Raw genomic sequence first — 14111 nt, 5'->3', positions numbered from 1 at the left:
ATTACGCAAAACGTGCCACATTTAAGTTACTTTCCTTGATAACATGACAAAAATTTTGTTTTGCTTGCTCCGCCGGCTTTTCGTCCTGCTGTAATTTTTTCTTTTTTCACCCAAAATAAGGGGGGCGGGGCTCCCCTAGATTCGCCACTACAGTGGCACAATATACAGTTGTCTTCTTTTGGTCAAACAAATTAATTACTGACAGAAATTACAGTGTAAATTTCTAAGACTATTCGATTCCGTGATGGCAAAAATGCATTTTAATATAAAAGTGTTTTTTATTTGCATTTTAATTATTATCAATGTATCGTATCCGGCTAAGTTCGCCAAAATTTGAGCACCGTTTTAGAATATTTTTTAAATGGGAAATTAATGAGGATATTTCTCGAAAATGTGATATTTTTCCGCTCTGTTAAACTGCGGCTTATTTTTGTTAACTGCTGGTGTTGACCAGTATAATTTAAAGGGCATTTAAATGCAATTTGTAAAAGCTTATCGATGTTTGTACATGTCTATGTGAGTAGCATGGACTTCTAATTTCTTCCAAACGAGAATAGGTTGACATCAACTGCCCGTGGTATATGCTAAAAAAACACGATCATAAAATTGATTTTCATTTGAGTGTCGAAAAGTAATTGATTGTGTAACACAACGTTACACGATTGGCTTAAAAAACCCGCCAAACTAATTCAACCAATCAAAAGTAAAACCAAAACTAATCGTGACTATTTCGCGCAAGTTTTCTCCCGCTTTGCGTCAGCTACATGTAAGCTCTACATGTAATTAATTCGAGTTTTGATTGGTTGACTTGATTGTCAGCGTGCTTTGTGATTGGCTGGAGTGATAACTCTGATTTCGGTTTTACGAGACTCAATTGAAAACCGCTCTAAAAACACTTTGTAATAAAGACAAATTTTAAGCGAACATTAAAATCAAACAATAAAATTTCTACCTTAATTTATTCTGATGATGACTTATCGCACTAACAACGAGCAATAACAATGGTTAATACTTAAAACCTCTGAGAATCACTGATTGTGTAACTCCTTACGGTACACCGACATTGCGTGTTTTTATTCGGTCTTAGATCTTTCTTCCCGCGCCATTTTAGACGACATTTCGCACTGAATATCATAAAGCAAAAAGGCTCGACCCGTTTTATTCAGCCTATTTGTGAACTTCAGCTGGTATAGAACTTCGAAAGACATAGCAATGTGGAAAGCTTCTTTGTTGCTATTTTGTTTTCCTCTCTTCTGTTACCCTCAAGGTAAGTTTCTGCTTTTACAAGCTTGACCGAATACGACACTTGTTTTCGACAGTAGTTTAAAACCAGTAACTGTTCGCATTTGATGCCGGACAGATTTTTTAACAGTAGAATAACAACAGAATCTTTTACAGGGCATATTTCAAAAACATCTGTTTAGTAGCAGGCATAGTTTATTTGTAGCTTCCATCTTTCAGCTCTAAGAACGCCTAGACATTGGGGCATAGTGGAATTACATAGTAGTCATCTCTCTTTGAAATAAATAACACTTTCATGCATTGAAATAAATAAATACATACATCTCTTCCGTCGCTTGGATTTCAAGAAGCAAAATGCACCATATCTTACTAAAACATATTTATTTGGGCAAACGTTGTGCATTTTACCAAATGTTGAATTAAAGATTGTTTTTAGAACAATTTTTCCACTATAGTAACATGTAAACCTCAACAAACCTTAAATGGAGAGAACACAATAAAAAAGCCCGTAAGTACATCACTATGCACTTTGACTTATCCGCAAGAAGTGCGATTTTTCTCACGGCCAGATCAAATAGGCGTTTAGTTGAAGAAAATTGTTTATTTAGGGAGCTTGCCAGCTGAACATGCACAGTTGGAGAGCTTTGACTGAGATTTGACATAACAGTTATAAACTATAATACCGTAGATGGGTCTAGATAAATAAATGTTCCAAACATAATTCCCTCTCCAGTGGCACTTGCTTTCAGCCAAGAAACTGAAAAACTCTTTTAAATCGAAAAATGTTTTTTAGAAGCCGGCTTAGGTCAATTAAAAAGCAGGGGCCCGTTTCTCGAAGGTCCCGAAAAGTTTTCTCACCCGGAAAGCCTTAGCAAAATTTCAAACCTTATGACTTCAGAGCTGTTTTGTTCACATATTTTTAATATGAAGAGAGGTTCTCTTCATACAAAAAGTTTCAGGCGTATATACCCGCTGTTTTTTAATACAGATTAATTAAAAATGGTTTTGCGGACCCGAAAAGTTTCCGGGGCTTTCTAGAAACGGGCCCCAGGTCTCTTGAGGACATCAGAACGAACATATACCCATGTGCTCAATTCCCTTTACTATTAATTCAACGAGAATTAAAACGGAGTGCATGCTTAAACCTCGTAAATTCGGCGAAAAGATTTCGGATAAAGTTTTAGATTGTTTCTTTTTTCTAAATGAAACCTATAAGAGGACCGCAGCGTGCTGCATACTAAGCCGCAATGAGCATGTCTCAAAACACTTCTGTGGGTGGTTCAGGAGTCCTAGAAAAGGATTGTAATCTTTTCTGGTGTAACAGCCGTTGTTAACCCTTTTTATTTCTTAGGTACACCGACATGGGACCAGCTGCGAGGTTAGTCATGACAAAGCCTTTCATGATATTCTAAAGCTAACGGAATTGTATGTTGAACGTTTAGGTCAGAAGATCGGTTGATGATCTGCACTACTTTAAGACCTCTATTTTAATTCGTTCTTGTTAATCTGCATCTCTTTAGATCCTAGGGCTAGAGGCATTGTTTGTGTTATTTATCTATTGTTTCGTGTGGCCAATTAGAAATAACCTTATCAACGGTGCAAGTCCCAGGGGGGGTCTCCCATATAAAAGGACGGGGGTGCTCTTCGTACCCTTTAGGGGTTAAAAAGCGGTTTTGGTATCTTTTGTGGTATCTCTTGGGGTATTGAGCGGAAAAAAAAATATGGCAGGAGATAATGTGTTGTTTTAGAATTGGTACCTCTTAGGGGGAAAAAAATTTCAAGCCACACCCACAAAACAGGATCTTGGTAGCACCCCTCGTCCTTTTCATGTGGGAGACCCCCGGGTGCAAGTCACTCCATTAAATAGCACAATCCTGGCGAAGATTTACACATGCTACAGCACATATGATGATGTGATGTTATGATTTTTGTTTGTTTGTCGTTTTAGTAACATTTGGCAAATTTACCTCTTATCCACTGACTGCTAGACAAGCTGAGAAGGCAGGCTGGAAAAAAGATGCCAGTTGCTCAGGTAAACGACAGAGTATATTTCATTTGTTACTCCTCAATAATTTCTCGAAATCTGTTATGCTCTTCGTTACTACCAACGTCTCTTTTTCTTCAATTTGTGATAAAAATCTGAATTTCATTACCCAATAATTTTAAGGACGATTTTAACGAACCACACGTCTGAGCGTGCATTATAAACATTTGGTAACATCTCTTAGTCGGCTTGTCAATTTAGCAGGGTTTTTGTGTAAACTGAGTTTAAACTGGAATTCAGCCTCTGTGTCGGTCAGTCACTTGTCTTCATTTTCTCTCCGATCTGACCAGTTTTAGCTCTTACTTACTTGATCAATAAAGAGACTTTTAAGTCTCTTTATTGATCAACTTTTAACTTAACTTTTAACTTTTAACTTATCTTTTAAATTTTACCTTTTAACTTAAAATTTTAGAATATTATTCAATTTATTGTCATTCATTCTCTGTCGTACATTGAATTTCTAGACCAGGCGGTTTCAGTGGTTCTGAGCCTGGGTCTTCTCCACTTCTCAAAATGGCGGTAGGGAGAATCTTCTCTCGAAGAGCCGCCAGTTTGAAAATCGTCTAGGAGAAGGCCTTGGGGACGAGGTTACAATGGTTCTTTTTACGACACTAGCACTCTGAACGTGTCTTTTTAAATTTCCACATTTTGCCCAGGTCGCTCCAACTTTTTCTACGGCAATCGTTACGTCAAAGCAGATGATGATGCTACAAGAGTCATCTTTGACACTGATGGCAGCATAGCTGGAATACAGGCAACTGTAAGGATAGATGTTTATGTAATGTTTGAGTGAAACTACAAAGAGCTCTCTGTCGACGTAAACTTTATGAATTATTCATAAAGAACATTGTGAAGCAAAATGGCTGCCAATCTGATTGGCTCTTAGCAGTGCAATTTATTCTGGAGTCACACTATTTTTTGCTCTAAATCACATATTTTCTCTTTTGCATACAAAGAGAGGTTTAAAAGCGTTTGCGGTTCTGCTTTCTTGGCAAACCGGCTACTGGATCAATAAAATATTGGTACTGACCAAAATCCTGTATTAAGGCAATTAAATTGTGCAATTCCGAACTGGAAGTAATAAATTGATACATGTAACTGACCCTTGGGTCGAGCAATTTTGGTCTGAAATCATACTTGCACGTTGATTCGATTTTGAAATCACGTGTATGATTTCAGACCAAATTGGACTCCACTCCGTTCAATATACCATGATTAATCAATAGCTTGGACAGTTTTTAACCGAGGCGTTGCTAAAAATTTAATTGCAAGTGTTTCACGCTCGAAAAGTATTTTTCTTCCGCGAATTATTTCAAATCTCCAACTGCCTCATTTTCCTATAAAATTACGTTACCTTTATGGCTTGAACATTTTCAATATTGGCAGACTCCTCTGAATCGTTGTGATCCATTTCCGCAATTTTTGTTTCCAAAAAAAAAAAACTGTAGCTGTAGTGGCGCCAGTCTTCCTTGCGATGTAAGGGAAGGAGAATCCCTTGGGCAATTCAAACGCCTACTCAAAGACTTTCATTTTTAATTATAATCTTGTAAATTCTTTTAGTTGTTTACAGTAGGAAAAAAAAACTGTTAGTTTCAGTAAGGCACGGCATTCGTGAAAAGTAGCTCAGTTTTCATTTAAATATTGCATTGTATTAGGTATGAGGTATTAGTTATTTTTAAAGCTGACGAATCAGTTTACCGTGGATAAAGATTATCTGTATCTGTAAACACACGAGTTGGCTCAAAGAGCCTTTGATTAGCTTGTATATCTTTGATTGTCCCTCAGATCGATCGAACAGACAGCTATCCCACCATCCACATCGAGCCGCCGTGGATCTCAACAGGTGATGGACGTGTAGCTCTTACTGCTTACTTCCGAGATCCTCGACAAATTTGCGTCTGCGAGGGAAAGTATAAAAAGCGAGCGCCGAAAAAGCCGCCAATAGGAGATCGACTGTGGATCCAGATGGCTGACTTCCGGAAAAAGAAGGACGTCATGGTGATACCGCTGAACACGGACCAGTTCGCCGGCGCACCGTGGGTTGAGGGACCCTGCGTCAAAGCAATGGGTAAGTTTTCGGAAGCTGACCTGGTTTTTAGCCAATAAGAAGTGTTGAATACTTCTCTCCCCCGTCTCATCTTCTCCCCCCCGGGTATTGGGAACGTTCCGTAAACGGTGGCCCCAGGGATGTACGCGCACCTCCCCCTCGGAAAGGTTCGACTCTTCGAATCTTTAATTCGTCTTCAAATGCATGAGAGTTCAAGTATCTTAATAATGTTCGACTGTTTCAACAGGACGTCACTACCTTTACAACACCTTGATTGATTTTGACTGTGACAAGGCCTTGCCGATCTTCCTGCTGTTCAGCGAGCAAACAAAATCTCTAATTGGTTTTGGATGGGCAGGACCGATTGATGTCCCAAGTACTGAATGGGAGAAACCTCCCCCTTCTCTTTTTGCGGTGAGCACACAGAGATGGATTTTCATATTTGCTATAAAAGTTCTATTCAAAAGCCTCCTCTCTACATGAATAACTTCACCCCTCTACTGGAAACTTCATTTTTTAATGCAATAGCCCGCCGTCTTCGAAGTCCCCTTTCCTTACATGGCAAGCTATGAGGACTTTTATATTCACCTCCCCGTCTTGAATAGAAACAAGCCCTTAGTATTAAGAGACACAGTTGTACCGCAAAGAATTCTGCACGCACTTAGTTCGCGTTAATTCAGCAGGGCATGAAGCGACTTTTTCTTTGCGGCTAAGCTTGCCAGAAAGATAAAGGACCTTTCTCTTGTAAACGAGCCTTAGAATTACCATGGATCGTTCTCGTAGCTGTGGTTTGTAAAGCTGTTTCGGATATTTTTTTGTAATAACGCCATGGCTTGCATGTTTTGCAGAGATTCCTAAAGCCTGAGTCAACTCCTGCTTGTCTGAAAAACTACAGCACAGTGTCTGTCCAACACATTTATTTTGTGGATCCTCTTAAGATAACCTGCGCTTAGGCGAAGGCCTCCTGCAGCTGTTGCAGTTCACTTGGTTCTCTACCAGGAGAAGCACTCAGCAAAAACGACATGAATAAAAACCATGATAAACCGGTTAAAAACATTATGCGATAATTCTAAAAGATTAAATTTTTAGAGAGCGAACTATTAGTCTGATATGTAACCTTTTACCCATTAAAACTGAATGTTTTCACTTCCACGTACAAGTCTGGTTCAATTTTTGACCTCACTTCGTTTATTATTTCCATTTCCTGCCTTTGCGAAGCACGAGGAATAGCGGAGCGCAAGAGGCGAGAATATTATTCAGGATATGATAAGCCAACGAGTGTATGAATCAAATATTACCACAAAATATTGGCATTCGGTCTTAAAGCTTAGTAACTGGCGGGATTTCTGGTAAAAAAAACCCCACAAGTATCAGTTGTAAACTTTATTGAGCTCTTGGTTACAGATTTATGCGACGATGCCCGAAAAGAGCGTTGGCTGAAGAGAGGGAAGGACAACTTACTATTTTCTTCTCCTGTTTTAAAGGAGCTCAATGACGGTATTCTGAGTTATTTTGACCCGGCACGTACAAAATTACCTTCAAATTGAAGGAAACCCGAAAATAATAATTTACTAAGATAAAAAATACCAAAGGATTATAATAAACCGTGAAGGAACAAGATTGACGCGAAGATTGACGCAGATTACAAACGACAAACTTGAAAAATTTAGGCTAAAATTTTCAAGATGCGTTTAGAATCATTGCAGAGAACGTATCTCATCTTTCTTTGAGCCCCTACAAGTTTTTAATTCTTACAACTTTCCCACTTCCATTACTAGCCTACATGAGGCGAGTTAGCGTGACAACACATGTTCAAAATAAGAACTGCGCGTGCTTGTGTCTGATTGGTTATTAAAGAGTAAACAGCAAGAATATTTACTCGGTCACCCGACCTTTCTTAGGTTCAGTTAGGTAACCATGGCGATATATTTTTTCCGGCATAACAATCTAAAGCCCGGACCAAACTGACTCGCATGAAGCCGCGAGTTGAATTTGACTATCTTGCGTAGAGACTTGCGTTGAGTCGCCAAACGGACTCGCAAGTACACGCAAGTCGCAAAAAGCCCATTTCAATGCTACGGGCTTAGTCCCGCCGGGCCAAAATGTGACCATCACGCAAATGGACGTCACTCAACTGGCGTTGGCTTGGGTTGGGTGACCAAACGGTGGAAAACTTACGTTGACCTGCGTGACAATTTGATCTCGACAAACGTGAGCGCAAGTCAACGCAAGTGCACGTTAGGCCTGGCCAAACGGAGTCACAAGTGGACCCAAGTTATCAACTTAGGTCTACTTACGAGTCCGTTTGACCTGGGGTTTTTAAAAATATTTTAGTGGATAGCGTTTTTTTTTTATGAAACCTCAAAATAATCGATGCCTTATTGATGCCAAATCAGCCTTTAAGGGTTTCGGGATTGTTCATAGCCGCTGATAACTTCATATAATGAATGAATGAATAAATAAATAAATAAATGAATGAATGAATGAATGCACGCATGCATGAACAAACGAACGAACAAACGAACGAAGAACGAACGAACGAACGAATGAATGAATAAATGAATGAATGAATAAATGAATGAATGAATGAATGAATGAATGAATGCATGCATGAACGAACGAACGAACGAACGAAGAACGAACGAGCGAATGAATGAATGAAACAATGACTGAATGAATGAATGAATGAATGCCTAACTCATCGGATAATATTTTCTTGTTGTATGAAGAGGTTGTATGAATCAATCTTAAGTAAAGCTAGATGTTATATCCATTTCGGTATCTACTGAGGTAACTATCTGCCCATCATTAACAGTCCGGTGCAGAACGACATACTCGATATAGGTGCTTTAGTACAACAGAGGTCACACGAACGGAGACCATGTCACTCACAATGCGATAAGGTTTAAGCTCTGCCAGTTTATTGTTGTTGTATTATATTCCTCAGTTACTACGCGCGCTGTGATTGGTCCGTACGTACAGTAAATTATGAATCCTCTTTTTTCCACCTTCGATTTATGGCCCGCGCGCTTGGCGCTTGGGCGTTATATATCGAAGAAGAAAAAACTCGGTCCGTAACTTACAGTACGGACCCAGAAGACGAGGTTAGTAACTAGACACGGCAACTAGACACGCGCTCTTGAACAACCGTCTTCATGCAACCGAGAAAATCTTTGTTGTCGAAGCTGTCTGCTGAGAACGCACACCAAGCCTTCGCTGGCTTCATGCCGGAGGCCTGGGGCTGACGGGATAGCTCCTGATTAAACCTTCTATTTCAAGCAGTTTAAAAGGGTGTCACGTTGTATTAAGACCAAAAATCACCGCTGACTGGCTAGGATAACCGCTGTTTTCGCTTTGGAATTCGATTGTTCCTCGTCACGGCGGGTTTTCACTCCGTAAAAGTTTGGCTTTTTCTTAGCAGCACATTGGGATGGTCAGGTAGGGTGATAACGCAAATTATCAGTTTAAAATGTTATCTTGGCTTTTTTAGTTCAGTTTTGATCAATAGTGACAATTAAATAGTGAAAACATTTGACTATTTATCTGTTGTAACCTGTCATGTTGTCATAATTAAGCCAGGCAAATTAGTTTCTTGGTGAAACATTGTAGATTTTTGTTGGCCATTAGTGAAAGTTTGATTGTGAAAAAATGACGTTTACGACTAACAGCCAAAATTGCCTCTGATTTCATTTTATTTTCCTCTGATACTTAAATCAATCCAGTACAAAAATATAAAAACAACATTTTGTTGAAATCTCCTATTCACAACAAATACAAATATTCTCACGTTTTGGTAAAGACCGGTTAAAATTTTTATTTTTACTTGCTGTTTGCTGTTGGCTTCATTTTAACGTATCTAATTTATCAATGAAAACGTTTCGTCGACTGTTAATTTGTTTCTTTTCAATTTGTTTGTTGAGTTATGGTGGCAAAAGTGGCCACTGAAAAATCTTGATGTCGCCCCTCCTTTCTCTGTTTTCAGCTAAAATGTCGATTCTCTGTTAGTTCAGGTTGGGTTTCTCAATCGTCAGCTACCTCCAATCCAGACAAACGGTTGTCTGTCACTATATTGACCAATCAGATTGTTTCATATATTTTGCTTGCTCGTCAAAAGTTTGAAGTTTACTTTTTATGGACAAACGCCCAACAATACTTTTAATTCAAATCACTTTTAATTCGCAGTTAAAGCGTATCTCATCGAGAAGCTGCTAGTTAGCAAAATCAAAAAGGGGAAAATAGCTAAACGATGTCAAAGAAAGCGTGTTTTTTCCTCCTTGGCGTTGCGGTGTTCTACGTAGAGATTGTTGCGAGCTGCGGACATAAAGGTTAGTATAATATTTTGATGTTAACTGTTCAAAATTTCCAAAACAGCCCAGTTTTTTTGTCACAAAATATCATGCTAAAGTCCTGTTAAGTAGCGCTTTTGTTCGAATGATGACACTATTGGCCTCAATTCCCAAACTTCCAATTTGAAACTATTTTTTTTGACAGACCGTTTGGTCGAAAAAAATCATAAACATACTCTGTAAAACAATAAAAATGCAAGCAAGATATAAATTCCCAACCATATTTATTCGTTGTAATAATGGGTAAAAAGTTAATGGTAATGTTTTGAGAAATAGGTGTTGGGTCATTCGAAATATAATATTGGAATATTTTAGGTGTTTAAAAAATGTTGCATTTTCTTACCGTTGTTGATGTGTACGCAGGTGCTGCGTTTCCTAGGAACTAGTTCTTCAGTGAAATATGTGTAAATTACTTGACCGTTGTTAAACTGGAAATGGTGCCATGTAAACTAACTATTTTGAAAATGTAGTGTCTACTTCAATAATTTGTAGCCGATTCTTGGTAGGATGCCTTGGTACATTCATGTTCTGCGAGCACCGTTGCTGCACTACATGTTTTCGGTTCAGCTACGTTGTCAGGCAACTCGTTTGTTTACTCGCGGGTGTCGATCGAGAAAATGAAGTAAAAATTGAAATCTAGATTTTGGAAGTGCTCTTTTTGGAATTAGTCGCGTTAGACTCCTTAACTTATTTTCAGTCTCCTGTCCAATTTTTCAGTCAAACCTTGCCCTCTTTAATGACCTTTTCAAGGAGTTTGATAACGATGTTTAAATTAATTTTTAAACATAACCTGGAACTAACTGAAAAATAAATTAAAAATGTTGAAAAGTCTGGAAGAAAAGCTAGTAAAGGCAGTTTGTTTGTTCTTTTTCTTTAATTAGTCCATTATTTGTATACTGCTGAGTTGATATAGTTTCCGAAATGATTTAGATAGTAATTAAGATATCTAAACAATAAAGGAAAAATAATTAAAGAGAATTTCATTACATTTACAAATCAGACAAAACGAAGTTTGTTTAGTTCTTCCACCATGAAAAGATTAGTTCCTGTTTTCCCACGAGAAAAAAACCAAAATGTAAAATTGAAGAACCTCGAAAAGGAAGTAACAAAAGATTGACCAACCAGCCAGAGCTTCACGGAAAAAATGTGCTATAGTTTAACCATCTGTTTGGCCTGTACCACATGAACGAGCCAAAAATGCTGCTTTTAAATCTGCCAAAAACGGGAGGCAACAGGATTAAACCTGCCTTAATAATTATCGAATTCTTCCGTTTAAAGACGTCCATATACCATTGTACCATCTCTTTTCCACACACTAATACAAACATTTGCAATGCTTGTGTTTTTTCCTAAAAAAGAACTTCGAAGAACAAGATCTGTCAATATTCGATACTCGCATTTGTCACATTCAGTGCATGGGATGGTCGCTATCGTCAAAATCTCTTTGTCTTCCGGATTGAATTGAACGTTGATTATTTAATGCTATGCTAGCGCTAATAAAGAGGCCAAAGGAAGATGATTTAAACAAAGATCTTCGTAATTAATATCGCTCTTACTTTGTAATTCCTATAGCATCTATCATGTTGACGCTTTATATCAGTTCACATTGCATGAAAAGATCTTTTAATTTCTTGTCGTTTGAACGTATTGTGAAGAATTTTAAAATTTCCTTAGCAAATATTATCTAGACTTAACTCGTTCATAGGCTCATACATTTTAAACGTTTATAATTTTGAATTAAATATTCATTCGATTTGTTCCTAATTCTGTGTTTTTTGTAATGCTTTGAAGAAAACACAATGGCACAACGCCGCATTAAATAGAACAGTTTTAAGATTACAATTAACTCTCGCCCTCCAACTCCAAAAGATTACAATTGTATAGTAATTAAGATTCTTCTTTAACGAAGTGTTTTCCTCTTTTTTTATTCTTAAATAGGGAACAATTGGGATCGCTTGCTGGGTAAGTTATTCAGTTAAATGATTCAAGGTTTTAAGCTGTGCAACACTTGACCTCGCACAGAAACACTGATGCAGAGACCTCCCTTGAAAACCTCATTAGAAGTGCAATTTTCAATTTTAATAAGTGTAACATTTTTTTTTTCTTGCAGTAAATTTCTTTAAACCGACAGCCTTTCCCCTGACAGAGGACCAAGCTTTGAACGAAGGATGGATGAATGACGCCACGTGTGGTATTATACGAAGTTCCAATTCACCTTTCGAGTTGAGACTTTTCGGAGTACAGCATTTAAACTTCTCTATAAACTTGTTTTCTAACGAACTTTTATTGCTTCTTTACAGATTCCAATAATCCATTTTATGGCAACCGATACGCCAAAGGAAGTGATATTTCCACGCGACTGTTGTTTGATTCCAGTGGAAAACTGGCCGGTATACAAGCAACGGTAAGATCACTTCTTCAATTAAATGCTCAGTAGGAGAATTCAATTCCTAGCTTCCTTTCACAGTGAGGTGCGGCGGAGAGGGCACCCCTTCCATCTTTTTTCGCACGGGTGGGAATGTATTCCCACCTCTCCGAATAGGCCTGTCCGTAAACATGCTAGGAAGTTGCTTACTGAAATGCCAAAAAGTTGGTAAAGAATTGCCAAAAATCCGAAAAGGTGTTACCTAAATTTCAAAAGTTGCCACGACCCTGCTTGTGACCAAAATACATCATTTTGTCTATAAAAAATTCTTTAGCATTTACGTATGAATTACACAATGAATTCTTTACCCTCCCTTTCTTCTAGATCACCGAATCGGACGATTTGATTCCCTCACCGATCCGACCCCGGTCATCAGCGTTTGTCCCAGACGACCATGGCAACTATTTGCTCACGGCCTACTTCACCAACAAGCCGAAAGACATCTGCAAGAAGAAGAGACATCGACGCAGTGCGAAAGACGGGGACACTCTTGTCCTTCAAATGAGTGACGTCAGATGGTGCAAGCCCCAGTTCATGGAAATACCGCTGGACGAGAAGAAACTGGGCAACACCAAATGGGTCAAGGGCAGATGTTTCACAAGGATGGGTGAGATGTATTTGAACAATTTTAATCCCGAATAGATTAGTCAGGTGTAATAGGGACGAGGAATTACCGAGGACCTTTTGGGCTAGAAATTTTGCGGTGACATTTTGGGGTAAATGATGTTGTTGAACCACTTTATTTAGTCATAGGATAGAAGAGTAAATTCTCCTTACCGATTGCTGTACAATTCATTTAACCTTGGCTTGGATAATTTGATCTTTCATCAAATAATATTTTCGAGCTGGTGATTTATTTCGTATTTTCGTTACCTGCCTCCGGTAAACGGTAGTGCAACTTCAAAGCTAAAGTTAAAGTTAGTGTGCTCTACTCTGGACTGAGTGATTCGGGCTCAGACCCCTGCCGGGGACATTGTGTTGTGTTCTTGGGCAAGACACTTGACTCTCACAGTGCCTCTCTCCGCCCAGGTGTATAAATGGGTACCGGCGAATTAATCCCAAGAGGACCCTGCAGCGGACTAACATCTTATAGGGGAAGTGAAACTGACTGCTCTTAAACGATTTATGCTACAGAACTATAAATATACTCAATGTCTGGTTGGCCACTAAGCTTGCACGCAGACCTTCATTATTTCACTTCTGTAGTTTGCCTGCCAATGATGTGAAATCAAACTGCAATATTAACTCAGAATCTCCTTATATTCCAGGGGTCCACTACTGGTATGATATTTCCCCAGAGATGCATTGTGATCAGGTGCTGCCTGTGTTTCTGCTGTACGACCAGGCTTCTCAGCGGCTGAAGTCGTTTGGATGGGCTACACTTGCAAATATCACAAGTCCCTTTTGGGAACACCCTCCTGCACAATATCTCCAGGTAGTACTGATCCGCTTCTCAACAACACTAAAATTATATCTTCATCTAAGTTCTTGGTTTCATGTATAGGACCGGTGGGTATTTTTCCAAATGTCGGGTAATGAGGGCGTACTGGTGGGGGAAGAGGAGGGGGAAACGATATTCTATTCACCAAATTATTTTTAAATCTTAGAAAATTAAGAAACGAGAACAGATAGCGTTGAATCACAGAAAGTGGTCCAGTATTGTCTTACTAATAACACTGTTTTTTCATCTCCTCAGTTCTTTTTCAAGGTAGTGCCCAAATGTGTGGCTAACCTGGCCCAACAGAAACTTATTTCCACTCAGCATGTCTATCTCACTGATCCAGCTCAACTAATCTGTACCCCGCCATGACCCCGTTGGCACGTGATAGGTGGGCAGAGCACAGGACAAGTATACAAGAGCACGTGTTGCACACATGGTTTCATATATTACACCATCGTTTCCTGAACTGTGAATAAACGAACAAAATGAAAAAAGTGTCGATGTGTTTTGTTTATTTTCTCTATCAGCAGAAATATTAAAATTATAGTTGTCCGACGTTTCGATGT

General features: G+C 38.7%; 2 protein-coding genes across 3 annotated transcripts; both read left to right on the top strand.

The window, feature by feature from the left end:
• The first annotated feature begins 1003 nt into the window (after positions 1-1003).
• LOC110056239 (uncharacterized) lies at positions 1004-6492 on the top strand. Its single transcript, XM_089292131.1, has 7 exons — positions 1004-1267; positions 2594-2620; positions 3191-3274; positions 3943-4046; positions 5072-5354; positions 5581-5747; positions 6182-6492. The coding sequence occupies exons 1-7, from the start codon at positions 1213-1215 to the stop codon at positions 6284-6286; spliced, it is 825 nt and encodes a 274-aa protein (XP_089148257.1). The 5' UTR covers positions 1004-1212; the 3' UTR covers positions 6287-6492.
• A 2158-nt stretch (positions 6493-8650) lies between these two features.
• Positions 8651-14100, top strand: LOC110056037 (uncharacterized). Of its 2 annotated transcripts, XM_020762473.2 has the most exons (8): positions 8651-8771; positions 9516-9658; positions 11618-11641; positions 11790-11870; positions 11980-12083; positions 12429-12711; positions 13373-13539; positions 13801-14100. In XM_020762473.2, exons 2-8 carry the CDS (start codon positions 9580-9582, stop codon positions 13912-13914), a joined length of 852 nt encoding a protein of 283 aa, XP_020618132.1. In that variant the 5' UTR covers positions 8651-8771; positions 9516-9579; the 3' UTR covers positions 13915-14100. The 2 variants fall into 2 exon arrangements, with proteins under 2 accessions (XP_020618132.1, XP_089148703.1); XM_089292577.1 differs by lacking the exon at positions 8651-8771 and having other exon boundaries at positions 9469-9658.
• Positions 14101-14111: the final 11 nt, after the last annotated feature.

This window comes from Orbicella faveolata, unplaced genomic scaffold (genome assembly GCF_042242905.1).
Source record: "Orbicella faveolata isolate gen_17 unplaced genomic scaffold, um_ofav_v1 contig_24, whole genome shotgun sequence".
In the NCBI taxonomy this organism is placed as follows: Eukaryota; Metazoa; Cnidaria; class Anthozoa; order Scleractinia; family Merulinidae; genus Orbicella; species Orbicella faveolata.
This window is presented reverse-complemented; position numbering and strand designations above follow the sequence as displayed.